Consider the following 24,285-nt stretch of genomic DNA (forward strand, 5'->3'; position numbering starts at 1 on the left):
GAACGCTGAAACTTCAAGGAGATCTACTGTGGCTTCTAGCCACTCCAACGCCATTTCAGGGAGAAGAGATCCGTTGAAACTTTAAGGAGATCTACTGTGGCTTCAAGCCTCTCCAATGCCATTTCAGGGAGAAAAGATCTGCTGAAACTTCAAGGAGATCTGTTGTGGCTTAAAGCCACTCCAACTCCATTTCAGGGAGAAGTGATCAACTGAAACTTCAAGGAGATCTGCTGTGGCTTCAAGCCGTTCCAACGCCATTTTAAGGAGAAGAGGTCCGCTAAAACTTCAAGGAGATCTGCTGTGGCTTCTAGCCGCTCCAACGCCATTTCAGGGAGAAGAGATCTACTGAAACTTCAAGGAGATCTGCTGTAGCTTCTAGTCGCTCCAACGCCATTTCAGGGAGAAGAGATTCGCTGAAACTTCAAGGAGATCTGCTGTGGCTCAAAGCCGCTCCAACGCCATTTTAGGGAGAAGAGATCCGCTGAAACTTCAAGGAGATCTGCTGTGGCTTCAAGCCGCTCCAACGCTATTTTAGGGAGAAGAGATCCGCTGAAACTTCAAGAAGATCTACTGTGGCTTCTAGCCGCTCCAACGCCATTTCAGGGAGAAGAAATCCGCTGAAACTTCAAAGAGATCTGCTGTGGCTTCAAGCCGCTCCAACGCCATTTCAGGGAGAAGAGATTTGTAATTCCCAGCCTGTTACCCTATCGCTTAGGGGGTTAAGGCTTACCGTATTTGATCTACTCCACTATTACTTAGAGAGGTAAGATCTGAAATTTTCAGCTTGTTACCCTACTACTTAGGGGGTTAAGGCTCATCGTCTTTGATCTGCTCCACTACTGCTTAGGGAGACGAGATCTGTAATTTTCAGCCTGTTACCCTACTGCTTAGAGGGTTAAAGCCCATCGTCTTCGATCTTCTCCACTACTGCTTAGGGAGACAAGATCTGTAATTTTCAGCCTGTTACCCTACTACTTAAGGGGTTAAGGCCCTTCGTCTTCGATCTGCTCCACTACTGCTTAGGGAGACAAGATATGTAATTTTCAGCCTGTTACCCTACTGCTTAGGGGGTTAAGGCCCTTCGTCTTCGATCTGTTCCACTACTGCTTAGGGAGACAAGATCTGTAATTTTCAGTCTGTTACCCTACTGCTTAGGGGGTTAAGGCTTACGAATTCACCGATCTAGGGACATGACCTGTAGAGTCGGTTTCATGTATCTATGCTTCTGCCAAATAATTAGGATACTATGATCGAAATGAATCGAATGCACTTAACTAGATGTGTTATGAATGATCTATAAATGCGTGAGTGCAACATGTTATGAGAATGATCCCTTTTTAATGTTTGGGTTACCATTGTTTTTTGTTCATCAAGGTTCTATCACTGAAACAGTAACCTGTCGTCTTGTTCAGCTCAGATCTTAGACAGAAAACCTGAAGAGGTAGTCCCAATTTAAACTCTTCTTTCTCAAATATCTCCAATCCTTAGGTTTGATTAGTTCTAAATAATAGCCCTGTTTCAGGTTCCTGTACTATTTAGAAACTTTCAGAGTAATATGCAGAACTCCTTTTGTGAAAGCGTCATTAGTCCATTAATCATCATTTCGATACAAAATGCTTGAAAAAGATCATAACAATGACAGAACTGAAATTTGTTAGAAACAAAATTTGAAGGGAATAGATTAATCACAGACAACAAACATTGCTGGAATACGAAATGAATAAAAAGAAAATAAGTGCCCCAGATATCGCAGCGTGAGCTTCTCTGTACGAACTTTTTGAGGACTCCCTTTTTAAGCCCAATATGTGTTTAGGGGATCTAGAGTACCCTTGTAGATGCCTCAAGATGTAGCATACTTCTTCATTGTTAATTCAAGCATCACAAGAGTATCGCATGCCCCATCTTCGATCAAAATTTGAATCGCCCTTTACGGGTTTTCAATTCAAAATCCCTTTGGGCTCAATGTGCCCTTTGCGAGTTTTCACTTTGGCCTCCCCTTTTCCCTTTTTTTTAGGAGAAGTATTTCTTAACCGAATCTGAATTCACAGGATTAGGTAAAATTTTACTATCCATTTCGGTCAATATCAACACTCCTCAAAAAAATGCCTTCTTTACCACATAAGGTCCTTCCCAATTCGGCATTCATTTTCCTCTGAAATCCTTTTGTATAGGCAATGACACTATATTCGCTGTGCTTTAAAAATTTTAAGAATTCTTTTGCTTCTTTTTTCGTCACTGATTCATTAACAGTCGGTTCAAGTCCCGCTGGCTTCTCTTTCTTTTACTCAATCGCCAATAATTTTCCTTTAACATGCCTGACTTTTGTATTTGGGGTATCATAACCCCCCCGCTGTACGTATAAAAACCCTCGTCTTGACCTTCCTCTGATGCATTAATCGGGATCTCCTCTCTCGGGATCGTTACATTGCAGTTATAGTTCCACGATACCCTTTTGCTATCTTTACAAGAGAAAACAACGGGCTTCTTGATTACGACCTTTGGTGCAACTTGTGTCCCAGCTTCATTAATTCTCGGATGTGATATGATAACCACTGGGTGGTTGACTTTGTAAATATTCTTCGTTGACCCCTCTTCTGAAGCACACACATCTGTTCCTTCTAGGCTCCCGACATACTCGAAGAATTCTAACTCATTATTATCCATTAATCCTTGTACTAAAGCCCTAAATTCATTGCATATCTGAATCTCATGATCCTCTTGATTATGGAACTCGCAATAATTCTTTGCTTCTCGGGGTCTGACCCTTGAATTCTGTGTTATGAACCCTCTTTACACTATTTTCTTCCATACTTCTTTCAGTGGGGTATTCACTTCTGCGATATTCATCTTAATTTCTTTCCCCGAACTCTCGATTATCGCATTTATCCCATTATCCCCATGGTTAGGTAATGGATTCTCTGCACTAGATGTATTATCAAATTTCACGATGCCCATGTTGATGAGTCTTTCAACCAATTTCTTAAAAGTGGTGCAGTTTTCTGTCAAGTGTCCTGTGGCTCCCGCATGGTATTCGCATTGGGCATTTGCGTCATACCATTTAGGGTATGAGGGTTGCATTGGCTTTAGATAGAAGGGGGACACAACATGTGCATCAAATAAACTTTGATATAACTCCTTATACGTTATTGGGATGGGTGTAAATTAGAGTTTCTCCCTATTTTACTTTGTGTTGGGCTCTTGTCATGGTGGGTCCTGCTGACCAGTGGTTGTCGACCTTGGTTGGCTTACGGTGATCGATTTCAAATATGTGCTCACATTATTTACCTCGTGCTCTTTCTTTCTCGGTGCTGACTTTTTTGTATTTTCTCCAGCTTCTATTTTCCCGTACCTTATCGCATTTTCTATCATTTCTCCAGACATCACTATGTCTAAAAAACTCTTGGTTGCGCTACCCAGCATGTGATTAATGAAAGGTGTTTTCAGTGCATTAATGAAGAGCATGGTGGTTTCTTTTTCTAGCAGAGGTGGTTAAACTTGTGTGGCCACTTCTCTCCATCGTTGGGCATATTGTCTAAAGCTTTTATTATGCTTTTTCTCTATGTTCTGTAAAGTGATTCTCTTAGGGGCTATATCCGCCACATGACCGTACTGCTTCATGAAAGCTTGTGCTAGATTCTTCCACGAATTGATCTGGGTACGACTCAGTTAGTTGTACCATTTAGAAGCTGCCCCAACCAGGCTTTCTTGAAAGCAGTGAATCAATAGTTGGTCATTATTGACATGGCCTGCCATTCGTCTGCAGAACATAGTGATGTGAGCTTCGAGACAGCTAGTCCCATTGTACTTCTCAAATTCTGAAGTTTTGAACTTGGGGGGAATACCAAATGCAGAACCAAACTTAATTCATTAGCATCAATTCCACCACGATAGTCGGCGTTTTCCATTTCTTTAAATTTTTCTTCTAACCATCTACACCGTTTTTCGAGTTCTTTCGGGAGCTCTAGCTTTGTCTTTTCTGTTTCTATCACTTCATCAAGATTGGGGACAACAGGGTTAGTCGGGTTATCCCCCGAACTGGAGCCTGAGCCAGCCTCATAGTTTATCGGCACCGAAACACCAGCCTGAAATGGCTGGGGCCTAATTGTGACCAATGGCCTTCTTGGGTACATATCAGGTTGTGTCTGAACGTTCGTTGGGGAAAAACCCGGAGGGTAGATAAGATCTTCATTATCATCTCCCGCATTGATCATGGGGTGTTTCCCTTTTTCTAATCCACCAGCCAATAGTCCCGTTAATTGATCCATCATACTTTTTTGGGACTCCAGCATCTGGTCCCTCACGTCTTGCTGGATTTTGGCCAGCTGTTCTTGCATACGTGTTTATAGTTGATCCTGCATCTCTTTTTGTATTTGTCCCAATCTCTCTAACCTTTGGTCAATTGCTTTTGTTTTTCCTCTTGTACTGTAACGATGTTCCAGGGTAACTGCCATGATTTTTAAGGTTTTTTTGTGAGTTTTAGTGCGTATGATGCAATGTTGATGCATGAATGCAAAAAAGGTGTTGATTCTAATTCAATTTTATTGGAGTAACTTTTCTAAAAAACAAGTTTCTTTATATAAAACAGATTACATATAAGGTTTGGCCTTGATACTTAAGGCCTTGACCTGCCTAAGAAGCCAAGCTAGCTCTCGGCCTTGGTCCGATTCTGACTCGTATTTTAAACTCAGCACATCGACCTGTACTTCTAATGTTTGTAAGTGATCAGCCACTTCTCGCACTTGAGTCAAAGCTTCACCCATGACGTAATCCCTGTTCCTGACCTGGTCTTGAGATTGATGAAGTTGTTCTTTCCATCGCTCGTTATTTACCTCAAGGAGTTCAATCTGAAGTTCACGATTTTGCAGCACTACTTTAAGTTCTTCTATCTTCTCTTTTAATTCTTCAATTCTGCTCTGACTAGCCTTCAACTCGATTACAGAGTTATGCGTACAATACTGATACAAGGACCTCTCTAACTCTGACACCTGAATCTTTAATCCCTCATTCTCGTTTTGGCTTTCTACCAAACTTATTTTCAGAGCACTTTCTCGAGCTTGAGCATCCCAAAATTTTTCTTCCCATTGGTTGGCTTTATTTTCTCTTCTTTAACTTCCCGTCACTACTGTTCAGATGTTTTTCCTAACCTAACGATTCTCATTGACCTTCGCAGCTTCTTGTAGTCTGTTTTCAAACTGTTCAAATCCTCTTCAGCCTTGTTTTTTCCTTTTTTAAGTCTTTCAACTGCTAGTTTCTAGACATCGACATCTAACCAGCTGCATTTTTTCTTCCTCCAATTGCTCTATCCTTTTTTCTAGTTCCAGACTCTTTCTCTCAAAATCTTGCCTGATAATTTCTAACTCAAAAGGGATCACTGTCAAATGTTCTTCTATTGATCGGGTGTTTTCTTGATCTGACATAGGAATGTTTTCGTTGATCCTCTGGTCCCGCCACCAGTCATACTCAAGGGTAGTCATAGGATTGGCTGCAAACCTTTTCATTCTACGAGTCTGGTTCCAGGCATTTGATATCTCGCAAACTTTATTTTTGTAGTTATTCCCCATGTATATGAACTCACATTGAGCTAACCTATGTGTTGGTGGAGTAAACTGTCTGGATCTGTACTGTCTTAATGCAAGCAAAGGAACGTACCCGACAGCTCCCCATATTCCTAACAAGGGAACCTAATCGAAATCTCCACATCGATATAATATTTCGTCAGGAACCATCCATGGGGCTCTCCATTCAACGTCTTCCTCTTGTAAATTTTGAAGAACTGTCATCCAATTTTCTTCTGTAATGTTATCTCGTCTCGGCATAGCCACTAACTCTTTCAGTGGAGAGTAGTTTTCAGAGAAGATACGATACGAGACCCTTTTCACTTTCCAAAAATGGCTTTGGAACCAAGATAGCAAGAGTTGTGCACACCCAATAAATCTCCCTTCACCCGCTCTTCGACAAGCATTCAATGATCTGAAAGTTTCAGCCAAAATCGTGGGTACAAATATGGCCCATTTATTAAGCCTGTCAAAAAGATCAGAAACCGCCTCGTCTACATGTCCCAAAGCTTTGGAGAAGATAACCAGTCCATAAATGCTCAAAGCGAACACATCTACCTTCTACTTCACATCGGGATGCGCTAAGATTAGATCCCTCAGGTTCCTCCAAGGAATGCACTTACAATCTCCTTTTTGTTTGATCCGGGTTGTAACCCACTGTTCGCTCATCCCTGTGATGTTCATCAGCCTTTTTAAGAATGCTGGGACGTTGGCAGCTCTGGAATAAATTCTGTCAACCTGAATCTTTGGGCAATGGAGCAAGGCCGTGTACTCTTCTATAGTAGGTGCCAAATCTACCTTCCCGAAAGTGAAGCAACTGTAAGCAGAATTCCAATATTGGGCGAGGGCTCAAAACAGGTGTTCATCTACCTTGACATCGAGCAGATAAGGTAAATCGCCATAATGACAATAGAATAGCTATTTGATTTCGTCATCCCACTGACCTCAAATTTTTTTCATCTCTTGGAGATTACTCTGAATTACACTGATCCAAGTAAAATCCCACAACTCTGACACGTACCCCTCGGCAAGACTATCACCTCTCTCTTGCTGTGTTGTCTCAGCCCGTTTCCGGACAGCCGCATTGTCCTCTACTTTATTAAAAACCCCTTTTCCATGATAAGTTATCTACTTAGCAACCAAATGTGAATCAACACCTTTTGTGATGAAAATACCATGCGAATACAATCAAAGTAAAACAAAACAAGTCAGTATTTCATACACAGTTTAAAGCAAACAAGGAATAACAAATATAGCACTTGTTCAGGTAACCACTAGGGTTTGGTGTAGCTCTACCTAAGGTGGGTTCCTACGGCTCACTATATGTGGCTCGGTTCTAAAGTAAAGGTACCCGAACCAGCAGATTCCTCAATCTTCACCTATTATAGGCTTATACAAACTGAGTTCAGTTCAGGGGAATACATTTTCCTACGGCTGCACGGAGATGAAAATCTCACAAAGACATAAGTACGGATGTATCCCGAAAGCGATCCGCTATCCTGCACGAAGGTGAAAATCTCACGAAGGAATAGTGTCTCACACCCACTTAAAGGATGTGACCACAACGGTCATGCAATGCAATGCGCGAGGATATATGCATAAAAAAACTTGAAGCAATAAAGAAAACAGAAATAAAACGATGAAAACCGTAAGAAAAACGGGTGAAATGCAATGAATGGATCGTATATCAAAACCAAATTTTCAGTTTTTGACAAAAAGACAAAAGTTAATCAACTTGTGGCTTGACTCTCTTATTTGGACTTAACTCCCCAGTGGAGTCGCCAAGCTGTCGAAACTATTTTTTTGAAAAAACAAGAATCGACTTGGATTTTGGAAACGAAAACGAAAAAAAGGGGAGTCGCCACTAATCCTTTTTGATGAGGTGTGATTGGGTCACCTTAAATTAATCATTTTAATAAAAGTTAAGATTTACTAAAACGATAATTTTTGGTCTACGAGAATCAGAAAATGAGTTCGGGAGTCAATTACGTACGAGGAAGGATTAGCACCCTCGTGATGCCCAAAAATTTGTACCTAGTTGATTAATTAGTGTCTTAGTGTCGAAACTTTGAAAACTTGAAAGACTTTAAAATACGATCCCTCTTTTTGTAGAAACACTTGAATGTTAAAGACCTTCTCGTCTCGAAATAATAAAATGTCACATCCAGTAAGTTAGGACACAACATCTTGAATTTTCGAGAACGAGCTTGTCTTTTATTTAAAATTTGTGTATTTTAACCTATTAAAAGGGTATTTGATTATTTAGAGTAAACGAGAAAAATCGAAACTCAGTAAGTTAGGGCACGTTTTCTCGAATTTCCAAATACCGAATATTGCCTTTATTTGCAAAAATTCTTATCTCGAGGTAACAAGATGTCATATCCAGTAAGTTAGGACACAACACCTCGTATTTCCGAGAGTAAGCATTTTATTTAAAATTCGTATTACAATTTTAAAAGAATATTCCATTATTTAGATTAAACGAGAAAAATCGAAACCCAGTAAGTCAGGGCACGATTTTCTCGAATTTCTAAATATGGAATATTGCTTTTATGAAAGAATTATTTTAATGTATCGAGAAAAAATACGACGTGATTTATAGTGAAATATAAAAGCAAATTATGATACTAATACGTATAATAGCATGATAATAGGTGCGACAATATCAATAACAATAATATAAGCAATTATAAAAATATGAAATAAAAGCAAGGCTAGTAATAAAAAAATATAAAACAAATGCATAAAGAAAATGAAATAAGCAAATACATAAGTATAAAAAATATATATACATATATAAAACATGACAAAATAAAAAAAATACAATGATAACGAAAACGATAATAATAATGATAATATTGATAATAATAATAGTAGTAAAAATAAAAATAATATAGTAATAGTAATAAAAAGAAAATATAATAATAATAGTAATAATAATAAAAAGGTATAATAGTATATTAGATAGTAAAAAAATAAAAATAAAATAATAATAGTAATAAAAAAAATGATAATAGTGATATTAGTAGTAATAGTAATAAAGTAATAGTAATAAAAATAGTACTAATGTTAATAGTAATAAAATAAAGAAAATAAAAATTGTAATAATAATAATGATGTAAATAATAATATATACATAATATATATATAATATAATGATAACGATATGAAATTTATGGGTTTAATGCTAAGATAATAATAATAATAATAATAATAATAATGAAATAATTCAATAATAATAATAATGACAATAGTAGAAATAATAATAGTATTTGAATAAAATAAATATAAATACAAATATAATACTAATATTAATAATATATTTAACTGATAATGAAAAATCAAGAGTAACGAAAAGGACAAAATTGAATCTAAAAATGAAGTTTTGGGACAAATCGGGAATGAAAAAAAAGGGGGGAGGGACCGAATTGAAATGCGCGATTATGACTGGGGGCTGACATGGAAATTAACTCCGGCCCTCATACACAGTGTTTCGCTTGGCTAGCTATGGACTAAATTAAAATTGAAATAAAATTGGAATGCCAAATCTACGAGAATAAAAAAGGGTAAAATGACCCGATTGAAAACAGCCTCAAAAGCGGAAGGACTGAGGGTGCAAATGGACCCTCAGTCCAAGAACACGGGGATCCTAGGCACAGACGGGTCGAGTTTTCGGGTTCCTCCCCCAAAACGACGTCATTTTGGATGCGGGGGGAGGTGAGTGAAACGGTGTCGTTTCACTAGGCTATAAAAGCCAAAAAAATTTCAAAAAATCTTCATTTTCACCCCTCTTAAAAAAAAAACAAAAAAGTTCCCTTCCCCTCTCTCAAAGCATCTGGGGCCAGGCCAGGTCTCAGGTTGCCGGACCGCCGCAGGGTCGCCGCTAGCCGCCGTCGCCGGCCACCGTGCAAATAAAAAAGGTAATTTTTTTTTAATTTTTTTACTATATTTATATATAAATATATATATACTGTTTTTTTTTAAATAGGGAAAAATATATGTATGTGTTGTCGAAGATTGAAAATAAAAAGGGAAAAGAGATGGGACCTTAGCTGTTTGAATCTGTTTTTTCTTCAATGCTTGCTGTATTTTTTTTTTTTTGTTTTGAGACTACTCTGTGCTAAAAATGAAATCTATTGCTTGTATTGCTTCCTCAAAAAAAAAATCCAATCCCTTACATGATTTTTGAATGGCTTTTTATAGCCATCTTTTTACAAGTTTTATTATTATTTCTTTATACTGTCTTTTCTCCTTTTGATTTTTGCAGGTGAACGACGGTGGAGGCAATGGGCAGGTGGTATGGGCGATGGGATAGAAAGTGGTTGGCTGAAGGCCTTAGGTGCGGTGCACTTAGGGTTTGAAAATTCAGATTTTTGTGTCAAGGCTTTAGGTTTAGTTGGGCTTGGACAATTAGGTTTAAAATGGGCCTTGGTAAAATTGGTGTGTACAAAGTGTATACATAATAAAAACTATTAAATCATGTCTATATTAAATAATAATATATTATAAAATTAATAATAATTAAAAGCTATTAAAATTATATTTATTAAATGATAATTAATATTATATTTATATTAAAACGATATAATAAAAATAATAGTAGTAATCAATAAAAAGAAAAAGAATGTGAACTATTAAAAGATATAGATTGCACAACCCAATTCTAATACAATATCATTTGATATTGATTAAAATATGTTGTTAGTCCCGGGATTTTTGACAAATTCAAACATATTTTTTGGTGATTCAAATATTTCAGTTCAATAATTAAAATTATAAATATTTTTTTTATTAAAATTCGTTAATTTAGAATTTTGATTAGGTTATTCTTATACGGCGTGACATATAATTGACAAAAAATAAACATATTGAGTTGATAAATTATGATAGAAACTATCATTGACGATAATGATTGGATTAAAATTTTTAAATTAAAAAAGTAAAAGGATTTAATCGTTTAACTTTTAGAGTATAGGGACTAAATCTCAAATTTTATTAAAGTACGAAGACTAAGAGTAATTTTTAACCTTAGATATTTCATATCGTTATAACCATTAAATTTTTATATGACAATAGTTGATCGTGTACTTTCATGCTTTGTTGAGTTGTTGTATTTTGATATTTTGTTAGGTTATATTGTTTTTATAGTATCTTACATTTAAGCTTCATTTGGATGAACGGTGAGATTAAAAAAAGTAGTGGTGATGAGATTAATTATTGTAGTGATGAGAATAATAAGAATAGAATTAAAAATTTTGTTTAGGGGTTGAAATAAAATTATAAAATTTTGAAAGCCAAAATTAAAAATATTATGTTAAAAATACTTAAATTAAATTATTTATTTTTTAGAGGGACTAAAGTTTAAAATTTTTATTTAACTAAAGGATTAAAATGCTTAAATTTAATGCTTTACTTATTGGAGATTATATTGGTAATAGGATATATGTTTAGATTTAATGAGATTAAAATAGAAAATAATCATTAAAGATAATAAATTATAATATGTAAATTATATTTATGTTAAATCATAATTAAATATTATTAAAAGTATTATTATATTACAATTATATGATATAAAATAATTATTAAATTCATTTTTGTATTAAAAAATAAACAAATAATTAAAATAATAATGATGGATGGGCTAGAAGAGTAATTTTCCGCACCTCAATGCAGGTGTGCCAAATACACCCATAAATTGTGACGCATTTCAGTGAGTGGCAATTTTATTTTGGGTTGTTAGCTAAATTTTATTACGCCAATGATATATCTCCATTACGAGGTAATTTAATCGAAGTATTATTGTTATTATAAAAAAATTTTGATTCGAGTACGTCGTAACATATTATCCTTCTATTTAAAAATTTGGAAGAGTTATGAATTGTTCTAGATATTTTATAAAAAAGAACAAATATAATTAAAATTTATAATGAGTTTAATATTAAAAAAATAATTTTACTACGTTAATAATTCTTTAGTTATCTTATTCATAATCACATTTAAATTAATTCATTTTATAAGTTTTGGTATACTTTTGCATATTTTATCATAATAATTATTCAGTATACAAGTAGTAGAGCGGATTGAGATTATGTCACATGTCTTATTTATTTTTTTTAAAATTTTTTAAATACAATTTAAGAACATATAAAAATATCTCTAACCTTACTTACGAAGTTAAAATTTTTCACGGTATTAACTAATTAATAACTACCCATTTTATCATATCATAATTGTATTTTAGGTATTCCATATATATATATTTATATTTATACATTAATGTATTAATGTATTAATATTTTGTATTATATTATCTTTTAGATATTTGTATTTAATAACTCACACAATGTTCGTGCTGTGTGGTCTATTTCTAATAGTGTTTAATATTTTTAGGTCTAGTTTTCTCCAAATATTTATTTTGCTCCTCTGACCTAAGACAGTTTATTTTATCATTTAAAAGCATTAAAATATTAATAATATTTATATTTTAATACATTATAATGTTAGAATTAGATTTAAATAAAATATATATTTTTAAAAAATTAATAGCCATCCTCATTGATTTCTTAGCAAGTTTAATTTAACATTAAAAAATTATTATTTTATTATCGTATCAAGTACTTACAATCACTCTAAATATGTCGTATTTGAGTTGTTATAGAACCAATTGTTATCGTGTCATAATATTCTATTGACACTGAAACTGAAATTTTGTTGTGTTGACAAGGTTTATCTTTTACCATATACAATAAGTGTTTGTTGTTGTTTTTTCGAATTGTATGATCACATGGAATGAATTAATGAATTTCTCTTCTTTTGTTTTCTCAATAAAACTTTAATTTAATGACAAAATTGAAAATTTAGAAACTTTTAAGATTGCAACTCCAAATTTCAACTTATTTTATATTTTATTTAAATATATTATTTGTAATTGCAAATGAATTATTGGGTTGGGATGAATTTGATTTCATTCCATTTAAATTCAAATTGAATAACAAATATATATAAATATCAATAGCGTAAACTACAAAAATAGTTACTTTTGTTTACTTTAGATTACATTTTAATTACTTATGTTTGAAATGTTATGTTTTAGTCATTTACATTATTATTTTGTTATGAAGTGATCACTTTACTGTTAAACTCCGTTATCTCTCTGACGGCAGCCCTATGTGATAGTCTAAATAAATTTTAAATGCTAATTTAGATATCTAGTTGTTGGGATGAGAATAAGTTTTTAGGAAAGTAATGGAGCTTAATGATAGAGTAACTACTTCATAACAAAACGATAACGTAAGTGACTAAAACGTAATATTTCAAATATAAGGGACTAAAATATAATCTAAAGCAAACAAAAGTGACTATTTTTAAAATTTACTCATATCAATATAATATAAAAAATTAAGAAATAAATGAATGTGATTAGATTTTAATTTAAGAAAAAAAAGAAGAAAAGAAACAGAAACGAAATGGATATGGATATGGATATGGAAATGGTTTTGCATTGATTTAAGATTTACTAAAAAGGAAAAGAAAGCAAAGAGTTAAAAGGGGTTCTTTTTGAAAGATGATGAATTAATTAGGCAGAAGCTTATTATAGTGATAGAGAAAACCAAAATGTAAATTTTTTAAAGCATTTCCTTAATTTGGCACCAACAAATCACAGCAGTTGAATTCAACGGTCAGTCCTTTTCTCGGAAATTAAGTACTTTCCATTTCCTCCTTTTTCCTTTCATTTTCTTCCTTGTTCTTCCTCTCTCCTTTCCTCCCTCCCTCCCTCATCATTGCCAATCTCAATTCTCCATAAGGTATTTATTTTATTTTATTTTATTTTATTTTTTATTTTGGCATTGGATTGAAGCTTCTCATTATGAACAATATCTGGAATTGTATTTAAATGTTCTTCTTAATATCGGGTTTTGGATGATAAAGCTGTTTTCAATGGATCTCATAACTGGGTCTGGTTTTAAATTCCATTTGGGGTTTTTGTTTTTATTAATATTAATGGGTTAGGTTTTAGGTCTTTGAATTTTATTAATATTAATTGGTTAGGTTGATGATGATGATCCCCCAAGCATTATGCTGCACATGTGAATTGATTGTAGTTTACTATTTTAATTCAATTCTAAACTGTCTCCATGTCCTCTTCAATTTTTTGTTATTAAGAAATTCACATTTTTTTAAAGGAATATGTTTTTGATATGGTTGCAAATTCTTACATTTTCAGAATGGGTTTTGTTTTTTTTATCTTTATTTGTGTTGAATGACTCAAAGCAAGGAACACTGAATTGGCGATTGTATCGTGTGTTCGAGCATATGCATTTTTGTGTGTTTCTAATTTTAGTTGTTTCTATACATTTTTGATAGCTTAGGAAGTTTGCTTAGCACTGAATTTGTTGTTGTTTTTTTTCTTTTGTCAAGGTGGGGCTATTGCTGACTTGATTGATTGTTTCTTTATGGCGTAATCGTAGCTTGCCGCATTGAATTGGGGATGGGATTGTCAGCTTTGTATTGCAAGGTTAAGAACTACTTTATGCATCAATTAAGGCTTTTTGATGTTCATCCAGTTATGAACCTTGTGGTATCCTAGAGCTATTGTTGTGGAAATGGCTACAAACAGTACTTCACACGTTAAAAGGAATTTGAAGGGCTTTACATCGGCCCTAAAATCTGCTGCTTGTGAATGTTTTCTGATTGTTCTGCTGTTTTTTTATGCTGCCTTCTCGTACCTGCTGACAAGATTTGCACATTACTGTGGATTGCAAGCGCCTTGCATTTTATGCTCTAGGCTTGATCATGTTTTCGGAAATGAAAAACCCGGATACTATTGGAATCTATTTTGCAGCAACCATAGATCAGAGGTTTCATCGTTGGTTTCTTGCAACATTCATGGCAAGCTGGTTGATGGTCATGGTATGTGTGACAATTGTCTCTCATCAGACATTGAGGAAAACAAATCCAACTCAGATATACAGAGGGTTTCCTTAGAAAATTTGGGGTTTGAACCTGCAGGTTTTGGAAATTGTGATTCCCAGAGCTTGTTTTTCAACAGGGATCTTTCCCCTGCTTCTAAAAGCACTAGGTTTTGTTTATGTTGTGATAAACCATGGACTCCAAGATCGAATGCCCAAGGATTACCCCCCCTAAAATCACGTGGCGTTGAGGTTGCAAGGGCAAACTTTTATTTGCCACGTCGCTTAAGACATCGAAATGGTCTGAAGAAGTCAAAGGATAAGTTTTCTGCTCCAGCATTGACTTATATAGGAAGCACTGGAATTGATACATCGCCTCATGCAGGATTCACTGAGCTGAAGATCACTTCTGAATCGGAGTCTGAGATTCCATTTTCTGATGATGAGGTTAGCAATTGTATGGTTCTTGATATGAATGAGAGTAAGAAAGAATCTCTAGTTCACTCTGCTCCGGAAACTCCATCTAAAAGACTGTACAACAATTTGGTTAAAAGGAAACAGCCTGAATCTAGTGAGCCCCATGATTTTAGATATTTTTATCCCAATGTCCAAAGTGAGAATAATGTCTGTGACCGTAAAGGACAGCTGGCTGATAAGAAAACCAATTCTTCAGTTTTGCCGGAGCTTATTTCTCTAGATGATATTCCTGCATCATCATGCCTTGTGGGAGTTCCAAGTTACAGTGCTTCGTTACTTTCTGATCTTATTTCTCTAGTTGATAAGCCCCCTTCAGTTAATGTTATGGAAACTCCTCTTGAAGCATCATCGGGAAAGCGTAAGTTATCTCCCTTTCTGTGTACATATGTGTATGCATGTAAATGTTGGTCTTATCTTATATGGCTTAATGTCTTAAATTTGCAATCGCAGATGTTACTGGTGCAAGTAAAAATGAAAATATTTCTATCAACAAGACCGACAAAAGCTTGAAGTTGATAAGCACATCAGCTGGAGCTGGTTTCGAAACTGATCAAGTTGTGGGTGATACTGCTGTGGTACATTCTGCGCATGAGGATCTAAATGCTGTGAATACGTCACCAGTTTATGGTGAAGAAAAAGGTGCATCTGTGTTTGTTACGGAAGAACCAATGCAGAGATATAATAAGGGAGTTAGCAAATATGCATCATTGCCGGTTCAGAATTCTTCTGGAGAAGGGATTGATTTATCATTTAACAATGTAGGTTCTGAGTTCCCACATGACGACGACGACTTTGAGACAACTGATGAATCCAATCCTTATGGGGTTCAGAGTTTTGATAATCTATTTTCTGCGGAAAGAAGTGAATTTGGTAGCTTTGGAGTTAACGAAGATCAGTCATTGCCAGTTCAGAATTCTTCTGAAGAAGGGATTCATTTAAGTCCTGAGTTACAAGGTCATAGTGATGACTTTGAGACAACTAATGAATCCGATCCTTATGGGGTTCAGAGTTTTGATAACCTACTCTATACAGAAAGGAGTGAATTTGATATCCTTGAACCTTTGAATGAAAGCACTTTCAGTGAAATTGAAGGTGAAGATCCAGTCGATAGGCTGAAGCGGCAAGTTGAGCATTATCAGAAGTGCATGGATGGATTATATAAGGAATTGGAGGAAGAAAGAAATGCCTCCGCAATAGCTGCTAATCAGGCAATGGCTATGATTACAAGGTTGCAAGAAGAGAAGTCAAACCTCCAGATGGAGGGCCTGCATTACCTAAGGATGATGGAAGAGCAGGCAGAATATGATGGAGATGCCCTGGATAAAGCTAATGATCTTCTGGCAGAAAGGGAGAAAGAACTACAAGATCTGGAAGCAGAGCTTGAATTTTACAGATTAACCTTCACAGATGAAACTCATATAGAGAATTTAACTGGGGCAAGCATCAACTTAAGCAACGGGCATGTTTCTACCGAGACTACGAGCACATTTTCCGTAAAAGATGATCTGAGATTTCCCTCGAAAACAATGTTTCCCGACAGTGATAATCCTGTAGCCAAATCTGCATGGTCAGAATTCGAGGATGAGAAGTTGTACATTTCTGAGCGTCTGCGAGATTTGGAGAGGAAAGTTAGCAAGTTTGCTCATCATGGTACTTTGCCACACATTTCCGATAGGGAAAGCTTGGATGAAGCAGCAAATGGAGGCCAACATCAGCAAGAGTCCCTTGATGAAAGTGCTCCTTCGCAAGAATTGTCAAATACTTCAGTAAGTGAAGATCAAGTGGTTAGTAAGGGAAACAGTCATATGGTTTCCAATGGGCAGAAGGGTTCTGAGAATTGTAATGAAACTGGTTTGGCCAGTGTTGAAAATGAAATTTCTGACCTTAACGAGAAGCTGGAAGCACTTGTGGTTGACTATAAATTTCTTGAGAATTCTCTAAAATCTCTTCAAATTGGAAACGAAGGTCTACTTCTTATTCAAGAGATACTTCATGAGTTACGAGAATTGAGGAAACTGGGGATAAGGAGGAGGAACATGTCTGCGTCATGAGCATTATGTTTATCATTACATGGTAAGCATTCTTTTATAAATGTCTCTCCGAAGAAAATAGTCTCTTCTTGGTGGAGATCTTGCACATTCAGTATAAAATTTTTGCATGCCTTGACTGACTGTTGCGCAAATTGCTTTATGCCTCTCGTTGATTAACACTGCCTCGTGTTTGTTTTGTTTCAAGTAAATTGCTACCATCTCAAGCTGATCATTTCTTTTTGGTTTTGTAACAATGAATGCTGTATGGTCATGTATCTGCAAGATATAATTAGATTAACCATGAATGATGCCACATATGTGAAATGTGAGTTTTGTAGGATTAAGAATAGAAAATAGGAAGCAATGAAGATAGGTATTTGAGAGATAACTGGAAGTGACTGTACCTGCATCCTATTTACCATCCATAAGAAACCCGGGTTTTGCATCATCATGCTCGAACGTGCATCAGATGTTCATAATATATGCCATATTTATTCTGAGGTTCTTATGTAACATAATGAACTTCTACCATTGATCATGTTATCGAACTCAATTTCAATTTAGTGCTATGCTGCTTTGACTCTTAATTTTTCTTGAAATACCTATGATTGACATTCACGTCCGACGAATATCTAGATGTTGATATGGGAATATTGACTGTATCCAACACGCACTTAAACTCGAGTAATGTAAACTTAATGCCTTGCTCTGTTTAGTTAATCAGTTTTTCTTTGTTTGACATCCTAAACCTTTGGTTGTATAATCATGATCGACTACATGACATTTATATTTCAGGTGAAGTCAGATTGAGGGTAAACTGACCAGCATGAAGTTTGATTCAAGAGTTGCAGGATGTCAGCTTACCACGAAATTGTGAATAACCAATATCGGTTTTACATGCTATCCACCTATGTTATCCCCACTCTTTATTTATTTTAAAGTATCCGTATCCGACATTTGTATTTGATATATATTCGGGCATGGATATGAGGTTTGTTCCTACAATGAAAAAAAATTTAGAAAGTAGAGCTTACTCCCATGTCCGACTAAGAGTAATATTGGTAGGTGGGAGTAAACGTGTAAAAGTAATTATTATTTTTTTATTGCTTCGGCAAGGGTTACATTTGTGGTGTTTTTTTGAAGCAGTGTGAGTAGGTTTCAAAGCGGGTGAATTTTTGGTCTTATTTACTTCCATTGATTTATTTATTTATTTATTTTTGGAGGTTTGTTCACATTTCATAGTAAGCCAATCCTACTTCAATTGTAAATTCAGAACTTCTCAATATAAATAGTTTATTATTTTCACAACTTCTTGATATCTTGTGCTGTTTTGATTCTTGATTCTATTCCTTTGATATATTTCAGACATAGATGTAAGGAGAAGAGATAGTATGAAATTGTGATTTTACATCATCTCAATACCTTAGGAGAATGACAAATGAGACTTTTACTTCTGATTTTAAGTTTTTTCCTCTTGGAAAAAAAATTCAAATAAACTAAAAGTGCTAAAAATTAGGAGAAAAAAAATCTGACTTGTTATTCTTCTATTGGAAAGGGATAGCGATGATGTGGAATCACAGTTTGATACAATCCTTTCTCAGATAGATTCAACATATTTATTTCCGAGGTGAGCATAATTCGAATCGATATTATTATAAATAAATTTTCAACTACAACCATTGAGCAATGATTTCAAAGAGAGAAGTCCTTGGAATTGGTCACAGTAGGTGGCTAATCTCAGTCAATACAGTCTCAAAGTAAACAAAACAGCTAAAGACAAGTAGAAGAAACACAAGAATTAGAACCACCAAATGCTCATTAAAATGTAGGTTAAATGAGTCAAACAAATCCCAACTTAAAGCACATAATTTGGCATGATTTTGGAATTTAATTCTAATAATATTAGTATATTTTGTTTATTTTATGTCATGAAGATACTAAAATTTAAGCTAATTTTATGCAATACGCCGGAAATATTCAACTTGGCTTAGAGCACGGCGCCCTTGAGGAAATTTGAGCAGCAAAAAAGAGACTTTCTGGATCAAGTCATCTACCATAATATTTTTAATAATAATTTATTAATTACGAAATAATATTTGATATATTATTAGTAAAATTTAAAAATTTTGCAAATAAAATGAGTTAGACAAGTATAATAAAAAATTAAAAAGAAATGAAAAACGCTGCAATTTATAAATATGCTCGTGGAATTAAAAAATGCATTATCAATGTACCAAATACTCACCGTTGAATGAGGTGTTCTAGTTCATTTAAAATTCTTATTTTTATCTTTTATTTTACTATAAGATTTTTTTATTATTTTAATTATTATATTTTTTGGGATAAATTAAATAGCTTTACACGACACTATTAAGATAATGCATTAGCCCGTGTAACGCTAATATAGTTTGCTTTGCACTAAATCTCGCACAAAATAAGATTGATCTTCAAATACTTGGTAAATTATTATATTTTTATTATCTTTATAGAATGAAGTTGGAATAAAACTCCTCTATAAGAGATAACTTTTGGCAATAGTTTAAAAAGAACTGAATATGAACTTTCTTTCTTCTGTGTAATACAAACATAATTTTCTTCTGTCCAAAGAAATGATTCGTTGAAATAATGAGTCATCATTGATATCGACACATCTGAGATTGCCAAATGTTCAGGAGTTCCTCTATTCAATCATTTTCCTTCTTGTTGTTGTATATTTCGTACACATCTTCTCTTTGTTTCTTGAGCCTATAGTGAGTTATAGATAGAGTTCGAAAAGGGCAAATCTTTGATGATTCCGTCATACATGATTGAGTTGCGAGAACTTCTGGATAGGTATCCTACATTTGAACTGAATTCTTTCTGGTTAAAAAATCTCTTTCTAGTTGCTTTGGAACAATTAGGAGATTTACGGGGTTCTATTTTTGGCGGCAACATGCCATGGGGTGGTGGTCTCGCTTATGGGGTCAAATTAATACGTTTTAAGAAGAAATATTTGAATATCAATCTTATCGATGTCATCAAATATCTCATCAGTATCATACCAAATCTGATAATCGAATAATTTTTTCAAGAAATAGGAGACATAAGTCATACAAGTAAAGATGTCTATTCATTGATAAGGAAAAGAAAAACATAAGCGGTGATTGGATTGATGAGAAAAGAGAACAATAATCATATGTACTTCAAGTTTATTGTAGAACAATTTTATTTATGTTTTATTATTATATTTTATAACAGCAATAATCATGAAGTATGAGATACATTTTTTTATTAAATTACTTCTCTATAACAGTTTACTAAATTACTTTTGTATTGTAGTCACTTGTCTTAAATTTTAATAAAATTAATTTTATTCCTAAGTGAAATAAAAATAATAAAATGTTTAAATTTTATATAAAAATATATTAATCATATGTTATTAAATGAAGGCTATCTTTAAAAAATGGAAATTATTATTGTAAAATTTATTAAAAATATAATTTAAATCTCATCAATTATTATAAATTATAGCTTTTAAATTTGAAAATTTAAAAAAATTAAATATGATCTAATCTCGAATGTTATTATAGATGTCTCGAATGAAATTATAAGTGTATAACAACCATCACTCTATAATATTCAAAAATTTGATAGGTAAATATTACTATTATAGAGAGGATTAACTATAATTTTTTTTCGGCATTCTCTTAATTATGAATTTTTTTTAGCAAAACGTAAATAGAAGCTCATGAGTCTTACTAGAACTGTAAGGTTCAAAGTGTTCTTCATTCTTTTCTTACATATTTGCTCATTCTCTGTTTTATAAGAAAGGTATGGCAATCACTTATTATTGATCTTAGTATCATTTCAAGTATGACCCCTTATTTAATATTTAAGATAATAATCAGTTAATTAGAGTAATTAGATCTGTAATTATCTCTTTATTCTAATAAATGGAACCAGTTAGCATAGTTTGATTGAGAGAGTAACTGGGTTATGTTATGGGAATGAATTATCTAATTTAAATAAAAACGCGTGCACGGTTGAATTTGTTAATTAAAGTCAAATCTTTCTAATTAGTAAGGTGATTAGTGAGTAAATCATCAGAAGGTCTCTTAGGGTTGTTCATCGGCAATGGATAATTATTGAGTTGTTCTTACAATTAATTTATAAACTAAATGTCGAAACCTTTTTGTTGAAAACAGGCATCGACTTTGTGTGAAAACGAAAATTAAAACGGAAGTCGCCACCGATCTTTATTTGGTGTGATCGGATCACCTTTGTTTTAATAAAATAATTTTAGTTTACTAAAACGGCATTTTGGTCTACGAAATTCAAGAGAACAAGTTCGGGAGTCGGTTACGTGTGAGGAAGGATTAGCACCCTCGACACGCCCAAAAATTGGTACCGAATTGATTAGTTAGTGTCTTAATGTCAAAAATTAAAAATCGGGAATGGATTTGAAATACGATCTTTTTTATTAACATCGATTTTAAAATTCTTGAATTAGCTCAAAACGATTGCTTAAAGATTCTTTTATCCCGAGATATCGGAGTATCACATCCCGTAAGTTAGGACACAATACCATGAATTTCCGAGTGCAAGGTCGTCTTTAATTTAAATTGAAATCCCATGTATTTTAAAACTCGAAAAGGATATTTAACTATTTAGAAACAACGAGAAAATCGAAACCCCGTAACTTAAGGCACAATTCCTCGATATTTCAAAATGAAAAACATTGCCTTATTTGGAAAATTTGGTTTTTGAATAGTAGTGAATACAATATTTAAAAGACGTGTATTATTTATTTAGGTTAAAATAAAGCGATTTGTTGGATAAATGTATTGGGGTTTAATTTATGATATGACTTAGACTAGATGGAACAAAATATAGCCTAGAGCATGGAATAATACAACATAAATACCATATTATACAAGCAAATGACAATAAAGAAAATACGAATAAACTAAATCTAATACACACAATGGTAATAATTATATAACATATGTCACTTAAATTCTAATCTTAACAATCAAAAGATGAAATAACATAGCAATTTCAAGTAAATAATAGTTTCAAACAATGTATAAGAATAATTCAAAACGAATAAATAAAAAGAAATCTCAAATAAATAATATAGATAAACTTAAAGTAAATAATAGTAAAACAATTTGAAATAAACTATATATAAAACTTTGAATAAATAACATATAAAATAATTTTAACTACATGATATATAAAAATTTAAAATATGTAAAACTTTAAAATACATGGTATATACATAAAAACATAAAATAAATAATATACAAGATAATTAAAAAAAATGATATGTAATAAGAAAATGTATATTCATAACCTAGAATAATGTACAATAAAACAATTTGAAAAGAATACTATAACTCAATTTTAAATAAATGATACATAGAATGTACTTTTTTTTTAAGAACTAATATATATATATATAATTGTTTAACAGAACACATGTTCTTCTTAAAAAAATAAGTACGTAAAATATACAAAATAGTTTGATATTAGTAGGTTAGGGATTAAATTAAAAAAATAAAATACAACTGAAGTGATGAATTTTATAAGAAAGAGGGTCCGAATGGAACGTATGCAGAGAAAGAGGGACTTGTTAGGAGAATATCCCAGCCCTTATGCGCTTTATATCATGCAGGACCAAAATGCGACTAGTGTAAAATCCATGGGGCCAAATTAAAGCGCAAAATTAAGAACCAAATGGGGATATTGGAAACGGGTAGCAAAACTGAAGGACCCATAGTGCAGATGACCCACTTTAACCTTGAAAACAATGCTGCCGTTTCATGTTTTTTTATTAAGGTCAATTTTTTTTCATTTCTGCATTCCCTTTTTTTAAAAAACAGAGAGTTCTTTTTACTCTCTCCCTCTCCCTTTGCCTTTGGTCACCGAGGGTGCGATTCACCTCCGTACCGGCCGCCATAAGCGGTGGTCGGAGGTGCGATAATGGGCTCTTTAGCCCCTGTTTGAACACGCCTAAAGGCCCCCCCTTTTAGCCCTGAAAATATTGAGAAAAGAAGACTCCTCTCCCCCCTTTTTGGACTCGAGTCCGGCGAAAGAGAAGGAGGCTCTGTTGGCGCGATCACGGAGTAAATCAGGTAAGTTCCCCTTCCTTATTTTATTTTTGTCTATTTCGTATAAAAAATAAATAACAAAAGAGAATCAATGAACTCAGAACATAAAACGAGAATGGAAATAAAATCAACCTCTTTGGTTTTTTGCTATTGTGATTGCTTAATGCGCGTAAAAAATTACAAAAGGCCATATTTTGATTTTTATAGCCGGATAGTAAACTGTTTGTTTTTATTTCTTTGTCGTTTCTGCGTTGTTTTCTTTCTTGTTGTCTTGCTACCGTTTTTGTCTCTTTGTTTGTTGTTTTCTTTTGTTTGCGTGCTGGTCTCACTTTGCAGGTGATGTGAGCGTGTGAGGCTGGTGGTTGGTGCCCCGAGCGGTGGTGGCGCACGTGGCAGAGGAGGCATGCGGCGGCTGAGGCTGAAGGAGGCTAGGGTTGCTGAAGTGTTTTTGGTAGTTGAGCTAGGGTTTCTAAACTTTTGGGCTTGTTGGGTTTAGTAATTGAGTTATTTGTAAATGGACTATAAATTGGACTTTTATTACTTATTATTTGGGTTTATTGTCTTGGGCCACTTCGAAATTATTCTTTAATTGCTTTAACTAGTTTATCATTGAATATTATTTACTGTTTTTACATTCTATTTTGATGGTACAATATATATCATAGTATAATGTTATAATATGTGGCACATTTCAGATTTATAATATTGGGATAAATATTAAAATTATACATGAATTTTATTTTAATGTGAAATGCAATATAAGAACTTTAATTTGATGTAATTATATACATGAAAATTTGTTATCAATATGTATGGTCTTGGACCATCAAGAATGATTTTTCTTTCTGAGTTTGGCTACTTTATTGATTCACTTACCTCTATTATGTCAATATTAATCACCATTGTTGGAATTTTTGTTTTCATTTATAGTGACAATTATATGTCTCATGATCAAGGATATTTGAGATTTTTTTGCTTATATGAGTTTGTTTAACACTTCAATGTTGGGATTAGTTACTAGTTTGAATTTGATACTAATTTATATTTTTTGGGAATTAGTTGGAATGTGTTCATATTTATTAAAAGGTTTTTGGTTCACACGACCTGCTGTGGTAAACGTTTGTAAAAAAACGTTTGTAACTAATCGGATAAGCGATTTTGGTTTATTATTAGGAGTATTAGGTTTTTATATTGGATAACGGGAAGTTTTGAATTTCAA

The 24,285-nt window shown here is 33.6% G+C and overlaps 2 protein-coding genes and 1 long non-coding RNA gene across 6 annotated transcripts; 2 read left to right on the plus strand and 1 right to left on the minus strand.

Annotated features, from left to right (window-relative positions):
- Positions 1–4,586: 4,586 nt before the first annotated feature.
- On the minus strand, positions 4,587–13,337 carry LOC107954109 (uncharacterized). The gene is made up of 6 exons (XM_016889586.1): positions 13,265–13,337; positions 6,577–6,664; positions 6,210–6,372; positions 5,724–6,116; positions 5,271–5,681; positions 4,587–4,922 (listed from the first exon to the last, which is right to left on the minus strand). The coding sequence occupies exons 1-6, from the start codon at positions 13,335–13,337 to the stop codon at positions 4,587–4,589; spliced, it is 1,464 nt and encodes a 487-aa protein (XP_016745075.1).
- LOC107961055 (myosin-binding protein 3) lies at positions 12,970–18,279 on the plus strand. 4 transcript variants are annotated; one of them, XM_016897312.2, is made up of 4 exons: positions 12,970–13,236; positions 13,977–15,302; positions 15,395–17,017; positions 17,770–18,279. In XM_016897312.2, exons 2-3 carry the CDS (start codon positions 14,162–14,164, stop codon positions 16,993–16,995), a joined length of 2,742 nt encoding a protein of 913 aa, XP_016752801.1. In that variant the 5' UTR covers positions 12,970–13,236; positions 13,977–14,161; the 3' UTR covers positions 16,996–17,017; positions 17,770–18,279. The 4 variants fall into 4 exon arrangements, with proteins under 4 accessions (XP_016752801.1, XP_016752789.1, XP_016752806.1 ...); XM_016897300.2 differs by having other exon boundaries at positions 12,980–13,363; XM_016897317.2 differs by having other exon boundaries at positions 13,020–13,363; positions 14,027–15,302.
- Positions 18,280–22,511: 4,232 nt separating this feature from the next.
- LOC107961084 (uncharacterized) lies at positions 22,512–23,623 on the plus strand. The gene is made up of 2 exons (XR_001701181.2): positions 22,512–23,090; positions 23,403–23,623. It is a non-coding gene; the product is annotated as an uncharacterized lncRNA (long non-coding RNA).
- Positions 23,624–24,285: the final 662 nt, after the last annotated feature.

This window comes from Gossypium hirsutum, chromosome A08, assembly GCF_007990345.1.
Source record: "Gossypium hirsutum isolate 1008001.06 chromosome A08, Gossypium_hirsutum_v2.1, whole genome shotgun sequence".
Classification (NCBI taxonomy): Eukaryota; Viridiplantae; Streptophyta; class Magnoliopsida; order Malvales; family Malvaceae; genus Gossypium; species Gossypium hirsutum.

What these genes read in the sequence shown, in the direction of transcription:
- LOC107954109 (XM_016889586.1), bottom strand. Translation starts at nt 13,337, where the DNA reads ATGAGGGAGGGAGGGAGGAAAGGAGAGAGGAAGAACAAGGAAGAAAAT. An exon ending in GGTGATAGTCTTGCCGAGGG is followed by an intron (nt 6,373 to 6,576) that starts GTACGTGTCAGA and finishes TTCTGCTTACAG; the next exon opens with TTGCTTCACTTTCGGGAAGG. An exon ending in AATGGAGAGCCCCATGGATG is followed by an intron (nt 5,682 to 5,723) that starts GTTCCTGACGAA and finishes GATTTCGATTAG; the next exon opens with GTTCCCTTGTTAGGAATATG.
- LOC107961055 (XM_016897312.2), top strand. Translation starts at nt 14,162, where the DNA reads ATGGCTACAAACAGTACTTCACACGTTAAAAGGAATTTGAAGGGCTTT. An exon ending in TGAAGCATCATCGGGAAAGC is followed by an intron (nt 15,303 to 15,394) that starts GTAAGTTATCTC and finishes TTGCAATCGCAG; the next exon opens with ATGTTACTGGTGCAAGTAAA.